The 21005-nt window shown below is 43.0% G+C and overlaps 1 protein-coding gene across 2 annotated transcripts in view; it reads left to right on the plus strand.

The window, feature by feature from the left end:
- The window catches only part of FAM193A (family with sequence similarity 193 member A), a 157162-nt gene that overhangs the window by 108407 nt on the left and 27750 nt on the right, over nucleotides 1-21005 (plus strand). Inside the window, exons 13-18 of one of the 2 annotated variants that reach the window (XM_006152917.2) lie at nucleotides 4826-5024; nucleotides 6145-6417; nucleotides 7863-8145; nucleotides 9197-9380; nucleotides 12078-12308; nucleotides 18942-19824. In XM_006152917.2, the coding sequence (XP_006152979.1) occupies nucleotides 4826-5024; nucleotides 6145-6417; nucleotides 7863-8145; nucleotides 9197-9380; nucleotides 12078-12308; nucleotides 18942-19824 (2053 nt within the window). The remainder of the gene's footprint in view (nucleotides 1-4825; nucleotides 5025-6144; nucleotides 6418-7862; nucleotides 8146-9196; nucleotides 9381-12077; nucleotides 12309-18941; nucleotides 19825-21005) is intronic. The other variant, XM_006152918.2, reaches the window with a different exon arrangement.

The raw sequence follows: 21005 nt of genomic DNA on the forward strand, positions 1-21005 counted from the left end.
ATCATCTGCAATCTTATTCATGGTATTTAGAAATGGATTTATGGGAAGGGGGGGCTCTTCAAAAAGTTCATGAAAATTACGTTTTATAAAAATCCATGGATTTTGGAAAATTTTTTTATCAAGGTACATTTGTGCTTTAATTCCATTTTTCCACAAACTTTTTGAAGTCCTCGCATAGGTAATATAGGAGATAGGTTGAATTGCCAGCTAGCCCTAACCCTAGGTAAGCATGATATATATGCTTATTGAAGGCATTTGTTTATATTTGTGTCAGAACTCTTGTTAAAAGCAAAACATTTTTTTTCCTGTGAATTACTTCTTTTGTCTCAAAGTGGAGAGCAATTCAAAACTTCTGTGAAAGCTTTGTGCTTTTGTATAAAGAGTGAAATAATTATTCTCATTCAGTAACCTATCCAGATGTTTACTTTATGGGAAAATCAGTGGTGTATATTTGAGGTATATCCCAAAAGTAGTCCATGTGATAGGTACTTTTTTTTTTTTGTCATGAAGGAAACTCTTAAGGTATTGATGTTGGTAGGTATTTTGTGCAAAAAAACATTGAAAAAAAACTTATGTTTGCTTTTTGTCTTTACATCTGGCCCTCCTTTTTTGAGTGGGTGACCCTCTGAATACATATGCAAATTGGATGTGTAGAATCAGCGCTTTGTGTTGTAGCATTACAGTTTCACAGATACATCTCCTATTCCTCTAAGCCTAACTCTGTCAAGCTTACATTCATTGAACACCTGTCGTGTGCCAGGCACTGTGCTGCATTCTAGGAGACAAAGATCCATTCATCCTTGTCCCTGCTCATAAAGTGTAAGGAGAAGACAAGTCTCACAGTCTAAGGAAGAAGACAAAACATAATCAAAAGAAGCAATCAAAATGCAAAGATAGGCCTAATAGAACTTAACAGATGCAAGGAAAAGGAGTAACACTAAAAAAGGAAACTGAATGAGCCTTGAGATGGGTTCACAGAGGAGGAGACGATGAAATAGGGTTTTCAAGAATAAGCAAGAACTCTCTGGACACATGAGTGGTAGAGTCCAGCCTTTCAGCCAGCCTATCTATAAGTAAAACCAGACAACTCACAGACATGCCTTAGAAGAGTTTTAAGTCTCTTTAAGTAGCTTCAGAACCTCCAAAGAACATGTGCTGTTCACAGTTTACTAGTGGGGCTAGTAAAGTGGAGCCACCTCTCAGAGCCCAAGGTATACAGTGGGAGAAAGGCAACTGCTTTACACCTGCCAAATATTTCTGCTGCTTAGTTGCAGGCACCCAAGACTAAGAAAGCTTGTTTGTTATTTTTCACCAGTTACTTTCAGCGAAACAGCTCTTATCACTTGTATGTAGAAAGTGGTGTCTACTGAAATATGGTTTTTGGTTTTCAAGCCCTTTGTCTCATGGGTCTTGCATTTATCCTGAATGGTCAGTCTAGACCTGTTTTTTTCTGACTTTCAAGTCCTGAATGGATGTGCTGAGCTGCCCCAGAGCCTAGGTGGGCTTACTCTCCGTTTCGTTTTTGCTTTCAAGCACTGTATGGAGTAATTGGTAGGCTTTCATAGGTTGATTGGTTGGTTGGTGTCCAGGGAACATAGTCTTAGGAAATTATTATAATCTATTTTTACACTCACTGAATGTTTACTGTGGGCCAAGCAGTGTGCTGGATTCTTATGACAATCCTTGGAGGTAGGTATTTCCAGATTACAGATGAGAAAACTAAAGCACAAAAAGATTGGGACCAGCAGTTAGCGTAATGGCTATGTCGCTGGACTCCCATGTAATTGACTGCGGTTTGCGTACTGGACCCGTTGGCTTAAACTCACACCGGGTGCATGTGCATGCATACCCAAGATCCTGAGAGGAGAATGGAGGAGAAGGGATTGCGGCGTGGCCATCCCTCCTGGGGGGGCGGTATGATTCCTCGTTTTCTATCTCTCTGTTTCTCTCTCTCTGTCTGGCGAGTGCACGTGCCCTATAGCAAAAACCTCTTATAAAAAAGGGAGGGGGGCAGCAGTTAGCATAATGGCTATGTCACTGGACTCCCATGTAGTCGACCGCAGTTCGAGACCCGGACTCGGTGGCTTAAACTCACGCCGGGTGCATGTGCGTGCATGCCCAAGATCCCGAGAGGAGACTAGAGGAGAAGGGATTGCGGCGTGGCCATCCCCCCTGGGAGGTGATTTCTCGCTTTCTGTCTCTCTGTCTCTGTCTGTCTGGCGAGCGCACGCACCCTATGGCAAAAACCTCTCAAAAAAAATAATAAAATAAAAAGATTGAGTGATTTGCCTGAAGTCACACAGCTATGAAAAGGGAGAGCTGGCATCTGAACCCATCAGACTGCAATGCCTAAACACAGACCTGGGGTCAGAGTTCACTCCCAGCTCTGTCATCTGACCACTTCTTGGGATGGAGCCAGGAATGACAGTCCCTGAGATAGACATCAGTCACAGCTGTTGTCTTGACAACTCCTCCTTTTAAGATCTTCATTATCACCTCACCATCTCTCATCCCCTAACTCACTCCTTCAGTATCATCCTTCCCTCTCTGGTTCATCCACCAATATTTACAATAAACGTAGCAAGTCATGTCACATTGTTGCTTAAAACCTCTGTGGCTCCTAACCCCTTCCGGACAAAGTCTTACAAAGTCATTTCTGTTTTAGCCACTGCTCTTATTTAACCTAGAGCCTGTTGGAGTGTGACACTCTTCTCCACATCCAGGGCCTTTCCTTGTGCTCCGTTTACCTACCCTTCCTCCCAGCTGAGCCCTCAGTGTTCTATCAAACATTCGCCAGCTTTTGGGAATCCTCCTAAAATCCTCCCACTTGAGTTTACAAAGTTGACTACTCATTTCATCATCCCAAGGGACATGATGACTAGGCATGCTTCCCCACCAGACAGTAGCTTCTTTAGGGCAAGTCCTGTACCAGGATACTCATTCATTCTAGTAGTCAAGAAATCCTACTGAGGGAAAACTGTGTACCCAACATTGACAAGGGCCAGGGTAGCAGGCCCAGGACCAGATGTCCAGTCCTCACATGAAATATACATAATTGAGCAGAGGGCAGTCATTAAACTCAGAGGCTGCAAGTGAGTCTTTTTATAACTGTATTAAATGTTAAGAGGGAAAATTCTGGATTTTAGTGTGTTCAATAGGAGGCTCACCTTGGTTTTGGGTGTTCAGTGTTGGGTGATGATGGCTTCTCATACCAAGTGACATATATGCTGAGGCCTGAAGAATGAGTGCAGGTGAGCAAGGTAGCAAACTGAGATTCAGACATTCTAGAATGTGGACACCATATGTATAGCATTCAGGGTTAAGGAGCTTACAGACCAAGGGAAGGGGTTTGGACAACAGGGAGGATAGAAGGAGGTAGGCCACATTCCTTAGAGCCTCACTTAAGATTTTATATTAAAAACAGTGGGGGGAACCAGCAGTTAGCATAATGACTATGTTGCTGGACTCCCACGTAGTCGACCGCGGTTCGCGTCCTGGACCCGGTGACTTAAAACTCACGCCGGGGGCGTGTGCGTGTGTGCCCAAGATCCCGAGAGGAGAATGGAGGAGAAGGGGTTGTGGCGTGGCCATCCCCCCTGGGGGGTGATTTCTCGCTTTCTCTCTCTATGTCTCTATCTGTCTGTTTGGCAAGCGCACACACCCTATAGTGAAAAAACCTCTCCAAAAAAAAAAAAAAAGAACAGTGGGAAACCATTGCTGCATTCTTGGCAGGTGAGAGTGACATGCTCTTATTTATATTAATAAAAAGATCACTCTGACTACTCTGAAGAAACAGGCCTAAAGGCAGTTTCATAGGTTGTCATAGCAGCTGGGCTGTGAGAACCAGGCATGCTCCAGAGCAATTTAGGGGTCAGTATGTCTGGATGTGGGCCAAGGGGAGGGAGGGCTCAAGGATACTCAGCTGTGTGCAGGGAGCAGCCAGATTGCTAATCACTCAATTATGTGGATGCAGGCTTACCTGCCCTTCAATGTCTTCAACAAGAATCTGCCCCACAGGTCCTAGGACAGGGCTTGTTTATTAGGTGGCTCCTTTAAGAGCTTCTTGGGCTAGGGAACCAGCAGTTAGCGTAATGGCTATGTCGCTGGACTCCCACGTAGTCGACCGCGGTTCGCATCTGGGACCCGGTGGCTTAAAACTCACACCAGCCGCGTGTGCGTGCGTGCCCAAGATCCCGAGAGTAGAATGGAGGAGAAGGGATTGCGGCATGACCATCCCCCCTGGGGGGTGATTTCTCACTTTCTGTCTCTCTGTCTGTCTCTGTCTGTCTGGCGAGCGCACGCGCCATATAGCGGGGGAAAAAAAAAACCTCTACAAAAAAAAAAGAGCTTCTTTGGCTTCACACAACATAAGACCCCTCAGTCCTTCAGACTTATGCTATACTTTGCCCATGTATAAGAGATCAGTGTAAAGGTTTTAACATTTTCACCAGTTATTCCACAGTTGACTTGTGGTAGTGGTCATTAAAATGTCAGGTAAGAATAAGCCATAGCAACAGATCTTATGCTACATACAAACCAAATTGAAAATGTGACTAGTTAGGAATGTTAAGTTTCTGAATTGTCCAGATACATTCCTCGAAACATCAGCTGCTTTTGAAATCTACATCTGGTTAAAGTTTGACCTACCACATAAAGTCGTGAAAGTAAGCCAAGTGAGTGCTTTGTGAGGAGTGTTCCAGTGTAGACACCAGCCGTGGTGACATATCCCACAGGGTGCTCAGTCATGACTGTCAGTTTATAGTTTAACTGTTTAGGTAAACAGAATATTAATTTTGATATGTGATTAGACAATTTTTTTTTGTAGGCTTTACCACCAGCACCTGTTCAGAATCATACAAATAAGCATCAGGTATTCAATGCATCTCTTCAAGACCATATTTATCCAAGCTGTTTTGGGAATACTCCAGAGTGGAATAGTTCTAAATTTATAAGTCTTTGGGGATCAGAAGTGATGAATGATAAGAACTGGAATACTGGCACTTTCTTGCCAGATACAATTTCTGGTAAGGAATTTGTTAAAACTTTCTTAAAGTTTTGGGGCTGGCAGGTGGTGTGGTGGTTGAGGCACTGGACTCCCACATGGCCAACTGTGGTTCTAGTCCCAGACCTGGCAACCCAAAAATCACAGTAAGTAAATAGATAAATAAATAAATGAAAAATATTTTTTTCTTAAAATTTTAAAATAATCTGAGCTGCGTAGACTGACATCTCTGTTATAGTCTCCATAGAAGCCCTGGTGTAGCTGTGCCCAGCTGCTGCTCCCTCACCTCTCTCTCCAGTGGGTAGCCCTGTGGGAGCCTATTATCCTATTCCATTGTTTTACATCTGCTACCAGTCAGTCCTACTGCATTTACTGAGCAGATCCAAGGCTATGCCCTTGTGGCTGCTGCTTAGCTCAGTGAGCCATATCGGCGCCTCCCTGGCACTGCTAAAGGTCTGTCTCCAGGGTTTGGAGTACAACCTTTGGTTCTCAAACAGTACTGACATCCAGCCCTCAGCCCAGTGCATAGGACTCAGGAAGACAATGGCACAGTCAACCTGAATGCTGTGACATATACACCTTCCCTCTCATTTCTGTATTAACCCTACATGGAATCTAATAAACTCCTTCCTCCCCAGCTGCCTCGGCTACTGAAGTTTAGCTGTAACTTCAGTTGTAGGGCTAGGGGACACCTGAAGTAGAGCCAGAACTTAGGCCTCATCTCTGTCTTCATGTAGCTAGAGCTCCTGGTAGCCCACAGCCTACCCCTGAGTATGCTCAGAACAGCAAGCTAGACTTGACATCCAGATCTGTGCTTAGCAAAGATTTCTAGCTGTGTGCCCTTGGACAAGTTGCTTAGCCTGAGCCTCAGTTTCTTCATCTTTAGGAATGGGAATAACAGTACAAACTAATTGGAAAGTAGTTTAAGACATTAAAAAACTAGAAAGGACCTAGCACAGGAATTGGCATGTAGTAGGTGCTCAATAAATGTTTTTCCTTAGATTATAAACTAATTGACTGGCATCATCCCAGCGGAATCAGTAGAAACCCTGGTATTAACTATTCAGTTATTAGCACATCCATTAGGTTTTAGCTAAGTATCATATTTTTAGGGACCTCACCTTTCCCATTCTTCTCTGAAGGGAGTGATATATTAGGGCCAGCACTTGCAGAAACAAGACCTGAAGCCCTTCCACCTCCATCTAGCAATGAGACGCCTGCAGTTTTGGATAGTAAAGAGAAGAAAAATGCTGCAAAAAAGAAATGTTTGTATAATTTCCAAGATGCTTTCATGGAAGCGAACAAAGTTGTCATGGCCACCTCATCAGCCACGTCCTCTGTGTCATGCACAGCTACCACGGTGCAGTCAAGCAACAGCCAGTTCAAAGTATCATCCAAGAGACCTCCTTCAATAGGTAAGGCCTATTAACCTGTAGGGATCTTCAAGAACAGCCTAGCTTATTCTATTACTTCCCTTATTGTCTTTGTAATTGTGTTATACTTACACTAGCTAGAGGTATAAATGTAGTTAATGCCAGAAAATGCTCATTCCCAAAGAGCATGACCTCTGAGATTCTGATTATAATTATAGCTGCCATACTAAATTTCTCCAAGGCATCACTGCACTGTTAATTGCCTTTAGTCTCCATACGCATCTTTCTGTGATAGGAACAGTCACTGAGGTCGAGCACAAGACAGGATTTCTCAGAAGCTGCTTTAGGAAAATGGTGAACAGAAAAGAGCATACTTGAGCTGGCAGGATTGCCTGTCACCCAGCCTGGGCTGTAGTCCTGCTGTCACTCAGGTTGATCCACTTCTCCAGTGAGAAGGAGACCTGAAAGCCAAGAAGTGATCAGAAGTCAATGACAAATGTCAAAGGGACATGGGAGCTGGTTCCAAGTTGCCTCACTAGCCAAGTTGGGACAATTTGAATATCAGGAAGAATAATAAAATGGATCATAGCTCACAAAGTCAAGGATGCATAGAGATGCTCAAACAAGGAAGTAGGGGAAAGGCCTTATGGAAGTGCACTACTACTAAATGTGTGGCAGGGATAGAAGTAGAAGGGCACTAGTCTGTAGCCAGCAGTGTAATAGCAGCTATGCTCATCTGTGGATGCTGAGAGCCTTGGACACCAGCTTGTGGGATGTGATATGACCAGTATTCCAAAGCAGCCACCCCAGGGGATCGATAGATTACAATGGTATGGTGGGCACTTCACTCTGGAGGGAAATGGCAGACAGCTGCATATATACTATCATGGAACAGACAGATATTAAGTGCTTCCTGTTGCCATGAGTTTTAAAGGATCCAACATAACCTTTGCAGGATTTGTGCCCAGAACATTTCATTTAGTCTAATGAGATACACCCACATTAGCAGGTAGCTGGCCTCTTTTAAAAAATGCCAGTCTTGTGACAAGAAAAAAACTTTAGAAAAGGCTAGTTTGAGGGGGAAGCTATAAATATAGTACATGTGAAGAAAAATGGGAAGTTGAGTACAAATTGTACATTAGATAGAAATATTGTGTCACTGTTAACTGTCTTTTGGTGCGGTAATGGTATTGTGATTATATGGCAAAGTGTCTGTGTTCTCAGGAGTTTGAGCAGAAGTATTTAGGGTTAAGTGCAACTTCCAAATGTTAAGCACCTCCCAAAAAAGTATGCATTTAAATATGACAAAATATTAAATTGTGATGAATTAAGGTAAAGGATAAATTAGATATTTTTGTACTATCCCTTCAAATTTTCTATAGATAGGAACATTTTCAAAATGAATAATTGATGAAGTAATACAGTTAAGGGAAACACAGATGTCTGTTTTCAGCAGTTGGCAGTGACTCTCACATCTCTAATTGCAGGTGACGTCTTTCATGGCATCAACAAGGAGGATCACAGACACTCGGCACCATCTGCCCCGAGGAGCAGCCCCACGGGCTTGGCCCCATTGCCAGCCCTCTCTCCTGCCGCGCTTTCACCAGCTTCCACGCCTCACCTTGCAAACCTTGCAGCCCCGTCATTCCCTAAAACTGCAACCACAGCTCCTGGGTTTGTGGACACACGCAAGAGCTTCTGTCCTGCCCCTGTGGCACCCCCACCCCCTACCACAGATGGCTCCATTAGTGCCCCTCCAAGTGTCTGCAGGTGAACTTCAGAAGCCCAGGTCTTGGTGGGAAAAGTTAGGAATGCTTAGAAAAACAGGTGTTTGTACGACACTAGCACAGCTCCAGAAGCTCTCCCCTGGGGCCATGCAGTTGAAAAGTCCACTAAACTCTAGAGGGAATGTTGGGGCATCTCCAGCAGAGGTCATGGGTAGAGCAGGGGGCTCTTAGCCTCTAGATCTGTAGAGGGAAGAGTAGAGGCCATGGACCACCATAGATCAGTGGCCCAATATTCCCCTAACCACTGGCAACATTGGGGGGTATGCCTTGTTTGTTTTTTTGTGTTGTATTTGTTACTAACTGGATATTGTAGAAGAAAATATATAAGATATGTATAGCAAAGCACAATACAACCAATACTCATCAGCTTTTTTTTCTTCTTTTTTTTTAAAGCCCATTTTTTGGGCTTTTTTTAAAGCCCATTTTTTTGCTAGCTATGCTAGCACAGTTGGTAGCTTGCTCCTCTACAGTGCTGGAAGCCACATGGCCAGCCAACCACAAATTCAGATCCTCAGACTGAAACAACATAATGGGAGTGCTGTGAGAAGGAGATAGGAGTGTGATGAGACCCTGTCCAGGGTGCATCCCCCTTCCTTCCTCTTTCTCTCTCTCCTACACATGCACTCTCTCATGGAAAGAAATAAAATAAACTTTAAGTTTTTTCTTTTCTACTCCTGAACTTGGTCATTTGAAGCCATCCCTTATTCCTTCCCTTCCTCGTTAGTGTGGAAGAGGTGTTGGTAGGGACAGTCACAGCAGACATTGCAGAGACTGTATGTGCTCCTCTTCAGTGGCAGTTTATTAGCACTGTGAGTGACTGGCTGCACGCACACATGCTTGCTGTGCCTCCTGGCTGAGCTACTTGACCCTATCACCAGATTTGTTTTTCATTTACATATGATCCTGTGACATTCCACCCTCTGTACTGTCATCTGTGAGATGGGCAGAATAGCAATTTATTGTGAAAAATAGTGCCTGGTCAGTGCCTCCCGGAATGAGGCTATGTACTAATGAGTCTGTGTGCGGTTTTGCAGTGATCCTGACTGTGAAGGACACCGCTGTGAGAACGGTGTCTATGACCCACAACAGGATGATGGGGACGAGAGTGTGGATGAGGACAGTTGCTCTGAGCATAGCTCCAGCACCTCAACCTCCACCAACCAGAAGGAGGGCAAGTACTGTGACTGCTGCTACTGCGAGTTCTTTGGGCATGGTGGGGTAAGTGTGTGAAATCAGCATGCCCTGATATAGAATTATGCAACACACAAGCTCTTTTTTAAGATTTGTATGTGAGGTTGAATTCAAGGTAAAGTTACATTACATGTAAAGTATTATTTATAGCAACTTAACATCAAAATGTGACCTGAAATAGCAATTATTCCACTTTTTTTTAGATGTATTTTATTTACCTTTATGTATTTATTTTTAATTTGACCAGAGAGGGATAGAGCGAGCGAGCACACACAAGAGAGGGTGGGGGTTGGGAGTAAGACGTGAGAAAGCAAGCTGTCAGGTCCAGGACTCAAACTGCGGTTGTCTGTGTGGGAGTCCATCACTTTTTTTTTTTTTGGAGAAGTTTTTGCTATAGGGCGTGTGCACTTGCCAGAAAGACAGAGACAAACAGAGAGACAGAAAGCGAAAAATCCCCCTCAAGGAGGGATGGCCACACTGCAATCCCTTCTCCTCCATTCTCCTCCCAGGATCTTGAGCATGCATGCACCTGGCGTGAGTTTAAGCCACTGGGTCCGAGACTCGAACCTCAGTTGACTACATGGGAAGTCCAGCAACATAGCCATTATGCTAACTGCTGACCCCGGAGCCCATCACTCTTAACCGGCACACTACCCACCAGCCCGAGCAATCCCACTTCTAAGTTGATTCCACTTCAAGGTTCTTATCCTAAAGAAATAATGAGAAAAATGTGCTGAAGGATTTAGCAATAAAGATTTCATTTACTGCATTTTTATATTAGGTTGTGATTTTTTTAAAAAGTCAGTAAAGTAAAGGGACAGTGCTAAGTACTCAGCAGTAGGAAGTTGTTAATTATGGTATATATGTACTTAGTGGAATACAGTGTAGTCAGTTACAGCAGTAATATACATATATGTGGTTTGAGTTTTTTAAAGGTTTTTGCCTTAAGGTGTGTACACTTGGCCAGAGAGACAGACTAAGACAATGAGAGGGAAAGTGACAGACAGATCACCCCCCCCAGGGGGGATGGGCACACTGCAGCCCTTTCTTCACTCTCCTCTCTGGATCTTGGGCACACCTGCACGTGTGCTCGGTGTGAATTTCAAGCCAGAAGGTCTGGACTCAAACCACAGTTGGCCATGTGGGAGTTCAGCAGTGTGACCACTACACCATCTGCTGGCCCCAGTGTGTGTTTTCTTTCTTTCTTTCTTTCTCTAGAGAGTTTTGCTATGTGGTGTGTGCACTCACCAGAGAGACAGAAAGAAACAGAGAGACAGAAAGTAAGAATTCACTCACTGGAGAGATGGCCATATCACAATCCCTTCTCCTCCATTCTCCTCTCGGGGTCTTAGGCAAACACACACACCTGGTGTGAGTTTTAAGCCACTATGTCTGGGACTCAAACCATGGTCGACTACATGGAAGTCAAGCAACGTAACCGTTATGCCATCTGCTGGTCCCCCAATGAGCACATTTTTAATAGTAAGAAATTTGGCAGTAGGATCAAGGTCAATTTTTTCTTTTCATTTTGATACTAAAAGAAAACCTACAAATGAATGGAAAAATACTGCAGACACATTAATTGACATGAAAAGTTAATCATACTACATTAAATGAAAAGTAGATTGATTCATATGTATAATTTTTTTCTTATTTTAAAAAATCTGTGCACACAGTTGTACAGACTTTACCAGATTTCTAATGCATATATAACTAGAGAGGGGTAAAATACAGCTTTTGGGCAGCTGGTCAGAGGTTATTTTTTCCCTTGTGATTTGTTTATCTTAATTTCTTTACTTTTCATAGTGAACATGTATTACTTGAGTAATAAAAAAGAGGTAATTTTAGAGATGGACGTTGAAATTTGTTACAGTCAAAATTGAAGCTTGAGCCAGCCAGTTACATGGTAGTTAAGGCAGCTGCATCCCACATGGCCAAAAGCAATTCAAGTCCCAGACCTGCCAGCCTGTACACAGGCGTGTGTGTGTGTGTGTGTGTGTGTGTGTGTGTGCATGCACCCAAAATCTCAAAGAGGAGGAGGGATTGTGGTATAACCATCCCCACTTGGGTGTATTTTCTCACTTTCTTTCTCTCTCTCTCTCTCTGTCTCTCTATCTCTGGTGCGCACACATATCCTGTACCAAATAATTAAAAAAAAAAAAAATGAAGCTTAGGGACCAGCAAATGGTGTAATGGTTACATTGCTGGACTCCCACATAGTCGATCGTGGTTCCAGTCACTGACCTGGGGCTTAAAACTCACTCTGGGCTATGTGCATGCATACCCAAGATTCCAAGAGGAAAATGGAGGAGAAGGGATTATAACACACCCCCCCGCCTCCCCACGGAGGGGAGATGATTTCTCTCTTTCTCTCTGGTGAGCATACATGCCCTATAGCAAAAAATCTCTTTTAAAAACAAAACAAAACAAAACTCGGGACCAGCAGTTAGCATAATGGCTATGTTGCCGAACTCCCATGTAGTCGACTGCAGTTCAAGTCCCGGACCTGGTGGCTTAAACTCACGCTGGGCATGTGTGCGTGCGTGCTGAGGATCCCAAGAGGAGGATGGAGGAGAAGGGATTGTGGCATGGCCATCCCCCCTGGGAGGTGATTTCTCATTTTCTATCTCTGTCTCTTTCTGGCGAGCACACGCGTCCTATAGCGAAAACCTCTTAAAAGAAAAATCTCAAAGCTTAATTTACTCGTGTTCTTATTTCTCTTAGCCTCCAGCTGCACCAACAAGTAGAAATTATGCTGAAATGAGGGAAAAGCTTCGATTACGACTGACCAAGAGGAAAGAAGAACAACCTAAAAAAATGGATCAGATCTCAGAAAGGGAAAGTGTCGTTGACCATCGAAGAGTAGAGGATTTGTTACAGTTTATAAACAGCTCAGAGACCAAACCAGTGAGCAGCACCCGAGCAGCCAAGCGAGCAAGGCATAAGCAGAGAAAGGCAAGTGGTGGGCTCAATATGTTGAGGGGAGGGCTTGGGGCACTGCACACAGCTGGTCTCCAAGTATAAGGTTTGGCTTACAGGATGACTGGCTTGAGAGCTTAGTAACTGCCCATGATATTTTGAGAGCTCCCCATCTGCCTTTGGTGGCTTAAACCTCACTTTGTATTCTTAGGAAACCATTTCCCCTTCTGTTCCTTGGGTTTATTAATGAATCTCACACAAGTATTCGTTTCTTGGAGTGAGCAGACTCTCCAGCTCTCTGTGAGAACCTTCTTTCCCAAAGAAGCAGAGGAGGAAAGAACCATATTGTAGAGAACATGGAAGTAGGGCTCATGTAGACTTTCAGAGTCTGGAAGAAGAAATGAGTTTGATATAAGAATGGGAGGACCAGCCCTGTTGTGCAGTGGTTAGATACTGTGTGTTAGGAACCAGATCTCACCTGGCTGACTGTGGTTTGAATTCAGGTTCCAGTGACCTGAGAAACATACTGGGCAGATGTGTATGCATGCCCAAAATCCTGATAGAAGGGAAAAATGGAGGAAAAGGGATTGCATTGTAACTATGTCCTATTGGTTTCACTTTACCCTCTGGCAATTTAAAAAAAAAAAAGAAGAAGAAGAAGAAAAGGTAGGAGCAGGGCCTTGGCACAGCAAATCTCTGGACACAGCTCTGAGCAGCCCTACATTGCTCCTCTTATCCCATTAGCTGTTCCAGGTGAGGACCAGCACGTGGCACTTACATAGAAGGTGGACATCTTGGGCATTTCGCACCTCACCAGTGGATATGATGTCAGAAAGCAAATGTCTGTTTGGCCCAGTGACGAGGCTGTGAGATTTGACCTTTAGTCTAGTCTAGTGAACAGACACTCAAAGATTATATGCTAGTTGGGACCATCAATTAGCATAATAGCTATGTTGCTGGACTCCCATGTAGTCGATCGCGGTTCGCATCCCAGACCCAGTGGCTTAAAACTCAGGCTGGGTGCGTGTGCTTGCGTGCCCAAGATCCCGAGAGGAGAACAGAGGAGAAGGGATTACAGTGTGGCCATCGCCCCTGGGGGATAATTTCTTGCTTTCAGTCTCTGTTTCTGTCTGTCTGGCGAGCGCACGCACCCTAGAGCAAAAACCTCTCTAAGGAAAAGACTATATGCTAGTAAGTGAGGAATTTTTTTCTTTACTTCATATTAACTTTGAAAGTGATGGGAAAAGATAAGCTCTGTGATTTCCCTACCCCCTAATTTCTCTGGAGCAGTTCTCCCTGGTTTCAGTTCCATAACTTTGTCAGGCTCCAAGAGCCAGATCTAAAGCAGGCAGATCTTGGCTGCGTGCAGTAAGAAACTTGTAAAAGTCATGAGCATTCTGATAGGATAGTTGCTTTAAGGAAAGGTAAGGTCCCTGTCACAGTGTGGTTAGGCAAAAACACACATAAGAGGACAATAGGGGTTGAATCATTTGTCTTACTGCTTCAGCTAGTTATTTGTCATTCTGAAATAGTTGTGATTGTTCTACTAAGTGGATTAATGATGAGACCTCTGTTTATACTTCACAATCTTAGATCTGGACTGACATATCAGGTAGTGGAAGGCTTTGGAAGAGAATCCTATTCTGTGCCCCAGAATATCTGAGCTTGCCAAGTCCCACTGGAGTGGGAGAACATGGGTATGTTCTCCATGCAGGAGTGTTCTATTGTTAGGGAGCACCAACTGCTGGTCTAAGACCCTACCTAACCTCCCATTACCATTAGGATTTACTGAAGGTCTCTCAGACTTGTTCAGAGGTACTCTCTACCCCAGGCTTTTGCCCTCTGACTTTGCACGCATTCTGGATCCAGACTTCAGGCTCACTGTTGGCCCAGCTGAATCTTAGAAGCCAGTGTCATGCCCAGTCTCATGTGACTCCTACCCAGTACTCTCTGCTTAGCACCTCACTTTACAAGACCGTCCATAGATCTGTATTGAGGCTCATTGACTTTTGATGATTGTTGAAGACAGTATTTCATTTGTAGTCTTTGTCCTGTGGCAGGTTCTCCCTGTAGGCCTGCACTAAGGAAGCCATTCTACTGTGTCTCTGCCCAATGTGGGTGTCCTTACCTGTTTATTACTTCCTCTTGATGTGTCCCAATGTAGATCAGTGTGCAGAGTCTGTCATCTACTAGAGAACATCAGTTGGCCTGTGTGTGCTAGTGAGTGTGCCAGTAAGTATTATAATAGGGTCAATTTTCCCTCTGGTGCAGCTTCATGTCCCCCTGCAGACACTGACTTATGACACCATCACAGCCCTCCAGGAGCTACCGACTCAGAAGGGATTCCCTTTTAACATATGGGTCAAGGATTAAAGTCATTTTTCAGTTTTGAAAAAAAAAAATATGTCGCTGTTACATTTTTTAAAACTTTTTCATAATTTTTGCTACAGGGTACATATGCTCACTAGAGAGTACATACACACACATGCCACCAGTGGGATGGCCACATCGCAATTTCTTCTCCCTTATTCTCCTCTTGGTATTTGGGGCACATGTACACACATGTGACCAGCATGTTTTTCAAGCCACCTGGTCTGGGACTCTAACTGCAGTTGGCCATATAGGTGTCCAGTGCCCGTAAGCACCATGCCACCTGCTGGCCCCAAGAACTGTTTTATAAATGAAATCTCACAGAACATTTCTTTTAAAATTGAATAATTTAATAATATTTAATGGATATTTTCCCAAGTAATTAATGGTTCTTCTATGACATCCTATTTAACGAATATGTAAATTATACTACATCTATTTATAGAAGTATTTATTTGTTTGTACAGATAAGTAAAAGGATAATAAGCAACTAAATTTTTTTTTTGCTTTTCTATATTTTATATCATCAATTTGTATTACTATTTTCATAAAAGAAAAAAAGTTCTTTTTACAAATGCTATCATGTGAAGTCCACTAATTTTATTTCCCTTAAAATAAAATTGAAAATTTAGGAAGGTTGTTTATAATCTGCGGGTCTACTTACCTATTTACCAACTTAATTTAAAAGTCATCTTTTAAAAACAGGCAACCAAAACAAAACCGGTATACCTAGAAATACAATCTGGCCAACAGTGTGTTCATAATTAGCACCAATTATGCTTCTTGGGGGTCACTAAATAACATTCATTTTGAAAGTATTTACTGTGTTTCTGGTATTGTGAGCACCTTTATGGTTTGTCTCAAAAATTTAATAAGGTAGTAAGTATAATTAACTCCGATTTTATTGATTGACCCACTGAGGCTCTTAAAGATCACAAGCTTTGCCCTTAATCTAGAGTCTTTTGATGATGTTGGAGCCTTTCCCCTTTAATGGAAGTGGCAAAAAGACACAGAGGAGCCTCCTTCTGAATTCTGAGATGTCACTGTATACCCGTGAAACACTATCAAGACCCGAGCACAGGCACCTCAGCTAGCTCAGATACATAAGGTGTTTACGAGGAAATGTTTTCACAAACTTGTCTTTGCAACTGCTGCAATGCACATGTAATCACTGTTGTTTATTATCATAACTGATGTTTTGGTACTTCAGGAATAAAATTGATCTAGTGGGAGCGTCAGCTCTACGACTGTAATGATAACCTCGTCCTGGTTACTCCTCAGGGAGTACCAAGCACACTGGCAGCTGTATGAGGAGAAGCTTATTGTACAAGTCGCTGGGAGATCAGTGCAGAGCTAGCTAGTGACCTGGGAACCACAGTGTCCACAGGCCCCTCAGAACCAAAGAACTAAATTACCATCTGGTTTCCTTCTCCAAGCACGGTGTGTGAAGGATATGGGGCAGAGCCTCTAGGGTAAAAAGGAAGTAGAAGCTATTTATAATGTTGGGGCATCATGTACACACTGTTGACCAGATTGTTTTAAAAGCCACTAAGTCTGGGACTCTAACCACACAATGGGCCATGTGGGATCCAGCTGCCTTAACCATCACACCATCAGCTGGTCCCCACTGATAAATTTTTACCATAATTTTTATTTAAATTTTTTATAAGACTAGTAAATTTATCTCTTAAAAATATTGTGAAAAAAATATTTACACTTAGGCTAGCGGGTGTTGTGGTGGTTAAGGCACTGGCACCCACATGGTCGACTGTGTTTCAAGTCCCAGACCTGGTGGTTTGCTTTATCACTACTTCTTTCTCGTTCTTTGGTGAATACACATGCCCTATAGCAAATTAAATAATTGTGTGGGTTTTTTTAAATTTTTATTTATTTAAATTTGACCATAGAGGGACAGAGCGAGAGAGAAAGAGGGAGAAGGAAAGTGAGAAAGCAAGCCACAAGATCTGGGACTCGAAACATGGTCGTCCGTGTGGAAGTCCAGCACCCTTAACCACCGTTCCTACCACCTCAATAATTGTTTTTTGTTTATTTGTTGTTCGTTTTGTTTTTTGAGAGGTTTTTGCTATAGGGTGCGTGCGCTCACCAGAAAGAGAGAGACAAAGAGACAGCAAGAAATCACCCCGGGGGGGGGTGGCCACGCCATATTTCCTTCTCCGTTCTCCTCTCAGAATCTTAGGCACTCACGCACACGTGCCCAGTGTGAGTTTAAGCCACCGGGTCCAGCACTCGAACCACAGTCGACTACATGAGAGTCCAGCAACGTATCCATTACACCATCTGCTGGTCCTAAGTTTTATTTACTTTTTTTTTTAAAGAAGAAAATATATTTACACTTGGGAAGGACCTTCATATTTTCCCAAGCAAACTGTTTTTGCCAGTTTCTTATAAATACTAGCATTTGGGAGGGAATTCAGTGATAAGAGGAGCCATGCTTCTTACCTTAATGGTTTTTGTTTTCTTGTGTGTGTGTGTTTTTTTTTTTTTTTTAAAGAAGTTTCATTTAGGGACCAACAGATGGCGTAATGGCTACGTCACTGGACTCCCCTGTAGTCAACTGCAGTTCGGGTCCCAGACCCGGTGGCTTTAAATGAGTCCAAGACCCGGTGGCTTAAACTCAACGCCAGGCGTGTGTGCATGCGTACCCAAGATCCTGAGAGGAGAATGGAGGAGAAGGGATTGCGGCGTGGCCATCCCCCCTGGGGGGTGATTTCTCGCTTTCTGTCTCTGTCTCTGTCTTTCTGGCGAGTGCAGGCACCCTATAGCAAAAACTTCTCCCCCAAAAAAGAAGTATCGTTAAATTAAATTAAATTAAATTATTTATTTATTAAATTTGACCAGACAGGGTTGGGAGAGTAAGAAAGCAAGTCGCCAGGTTTAGATGATAGAGCATGCATACACATGGGGGGATGAGGAGGGAGGAGTACCATTAACAGGATATCGCCTTACCACAATCCTCTTTCCCCAACTGTCTCTTGTCCTTAAAGATCAGTGCCCACATGTGCTTCACTTGCTTTCTAAATAGAAGGTATAGTTTTCATTTAAACTTCTGGAATATGTATTACTATTAAAACATAATCTTCACTTAGGATGAAAATTAATTTCTATCAAGTTAGGCAGCAGAAATATGCAGATGTCTTATTTACTTTGCAATACTGAATTTTTTCAAAATCATTTACTCTATTGCACTAGTGAAAATGTATTAGAACTTTACTAGGGTGGGAAGAAGGAATTTCTAGGTTTTTTTTTAGTACGTATTTCATGTGTATCCTATTGATATATAATATAGTCAAGGGCATCAGCATTGGCTTTGATGCAGAATGGTGTGCTTGCTAAAAGTTGTAGCAGTACTTGTGAAGCATTTACTGCACAGTCTGTAGTATTAGTTACATCATTCACCTGACCAGTCAGCATGACTTCTTACTACATGTACAAAGGAGTAGCCAGCTCACTGGACAGGCACATAACAGCTGCTTTGACGTTGATTATTTTCGTGTTTTTGTTTTTGCTCTAGGGCATGCACTCTCACCAGAGAGAAAGAGAAAATGAGAAAGCTCTCCCCACCCTGCCTCAAGAGGGGATTGCCATATTACAGTCCCTTCTCTATTCTCTGCTTGAGATTTGGGTCATGCATGCACATGCGCCCAGTGTGGTTTTTGTTTTTGTTTTGTTTTGTTTTGTTTTGTTTTGTTTTTTCAATCCACCAGGTTCCTGACTCAAACTGCACAATCAGGCATGTGGGATCCAACCATCTTACTACATCACTGGCTAGCCCAGTATAGTAAACATATACCTTGGTAGATAGATAAAGCCTAACAGTTCTGTAGAGTGAAATAATTGCAGCTATATGTATTTTAGTTTTCTGGATTATTACAGCCTCTTTCCAAATTTATGTTTCATTAAGTGATCTGTTTTTTAAATTATCTTACTTAGGACCAGCCATTTGCATGGTAGTTAAGGTGGCTGAATCTCACATAGGTCAATTCAACTGCATAGTTGAGTCTCAGACCCAGCAGCCTGAAAAACAAGCAGAGCACATGTGCAAATGTGCCCCTAAATCACAAGAGGAGAGTGGAGGAGAAGAGATTACAGTGTGGCTATCCCCCAGAGGGAGTGATTTTTTACTTTCCCGCTCTCTCTACCCCTACCTTCCCCCCTACCTTAGTAAGTACACACACCTATTAGCAAATTTAAAAAGTTTTTTAAATTATCTTTTTCTTTGTGTCTTAATTTTTAGAATATTTAATTGTCTTAAGTGACCTTCTCTTTCCCCATCGGCAGCTAGAGGAAAAAGCTCGCCTGGAAGCTGAAGCCAGGGCCCGGGAGCACCTACACCTCCAGGAGGAACAGAGGCGGCAAGAAGAAGAAGATGATGATGATGAGGAAGAGGAGCATTTCAAGGAGGAATTTCAGCGGCTTCAGGAGCTTCAGAAGCTAAGAGCTGTGAAAAAGAAGAAGAAGGAGAGGCCAAATAAAGACTGCTCCAAGTTGGACATGCTTGCTAGAGATTTCCGGGCAGCATCAGAGTCTGTCCCTAACTCTGAAAACATTCATAATGGCTCACTAGAGCATACTGAAGAACTAGAAACCTCATCTCACTCCCCTTCCAGAAACATGAACCACACAGAGTCCAGGCCAGGGCCAGGAGCTGACGGGGACACTACAGACCTCCTGGACACCAGAGACTCTAAACTTCTCCTCCCCAAAGAGGTTAATGGGAAGCAGCATGAACCACTCTCTTTTCTCTTTGACATAATGCATCACCATAAAGAGGGAAATGGGAAACAGAAGCTAAAGCAGACCAGTAAGACCAGTTGTGAGCAAGTGAGGAAGTCTGCAGAGCTCTCCAAAGCCACAGAGGGGCAGCCCAAACCCCGGACCCAGACTGAATCTAAGACTAAAGTGGTTGAACTCACTTCTCTAGCAGAGCAGAAAAGAGATGATAGAAAAGTCAACAGTAATAACAATAACAAAAAGCAGCTGAACCATATCAAGGAAGAAAAATCAATCCCAATTCCTACTGAGCCCACCTCTCCCAGCGAACATCAGCAGAATAACAAGCTGATGCTGTCAGATTCTCTGCAGCCAAAAGGCAAGAACAAGAAAAATAAGAAAAAGAAAGGAGACAGAGTCAACAATTCAATTGGTAAATACAAAACAGAAGGAAAGTGTTTCAAAACTATGGCTTTTAATTTTCTGTGTGAGATCATAATACTATGAAAATAGCATTTAGTTTGTTTGACATTCTGTTAGTTTGTCCTCCCCTCCTACAGACTGGATGCTGCCTCACCTATTTATTCCTGGCTTATGCTTTGAGTGGCTTTTTTTTTTTTTTTTTTTACCAGCAGTAAGGTATAGATAGCATTGTATATGTTGTATTTTTCTTACTGCCAGTGGTCACATGCACTGCCCCAAAAAGAGAGAGACAGAGAAAGAGAGAAAGCATACCTCCCTCTCACAGGGTGTGGTTATACAACAGTCCCTTCTCCTCCATTTCTCAATTCTGTCAGGATTTGGAACATGCATGTACACATGCCCACCATGTTTTTCAAGCCACCAGGGTTAGGGTTCAAACCACATAGTTGGCCATATGGGATCCAGATCCCTTAACCATTTGGCCGCAGGACCAATCCATATATTGTTATTTTGAAACTATTTTAGACTTACCAAAAAAACTGCCAAAAGAGTACAATTTATACAAATTCAAATTTCCTAAATCGACATGTTACTACAATTGCTTTTTTCATTCTTTCCCTATTATTTTTCTAAACCAAATGAGGCTACAGATGCTTCTCAACTTATAACAGGGGTAAGCCTCAATAAACTCATCATTAAGTCAATAGTATTTTAAGTGGAAAATACATATAATACTCCAACAAACCCAAGTTGAAAAATTAAAAGTGAAATCATCATAAGTCCAGATGTTTCTCAATTTACAGGAGTTAAAACTCAGTAAAGTCATTTGTAAAGTCAAAAAAATCCTGGGCCAGCTGATGGCATGGAGGTTAAGGCAGTTGGTTCACACATGGCCTACTGTCCAATTCTATTCCTGTACCTAGTGACTTGAAAAACATGGGGACCAGCAGTTGGCGTAATGGCTATGTCGCTGGACTCCCACGTAGTCGACCACGGTTCACGTCCTGGACCCGGTGGCTTAAAACTCATGCCGGGCGCGTGTGTGTGCATGCCTAAGATCCCAAGAGGAGAACGGAGGAGAAGGTATCGCGGCTTGCCATCCCCCCTGGGGAGTGATTTCTTGCTTTCTGTCTGTCTCTCTGTCTCTCTCTGTCTGGCTGGCGAGCACACGCGCCCTCTAGCAAAAACCTCTCCAGAAAAAAAAAAAAA

Source organism: Tupaia chinensis, unplaced genomic scaffold (genome assembly GCF_000334495.1).
Source record: "Tupaia chinensis unplaced genomic scaffold, TupChi_1.0 Scaffold000360_1, whole genome shotgun sequence".
Lineage (NCBI taxonomy): Eukaryota > Metazoa > Chordata > Mammalia > Scandentia > Tupaiidae > Tupaia > Tupaia belangeri.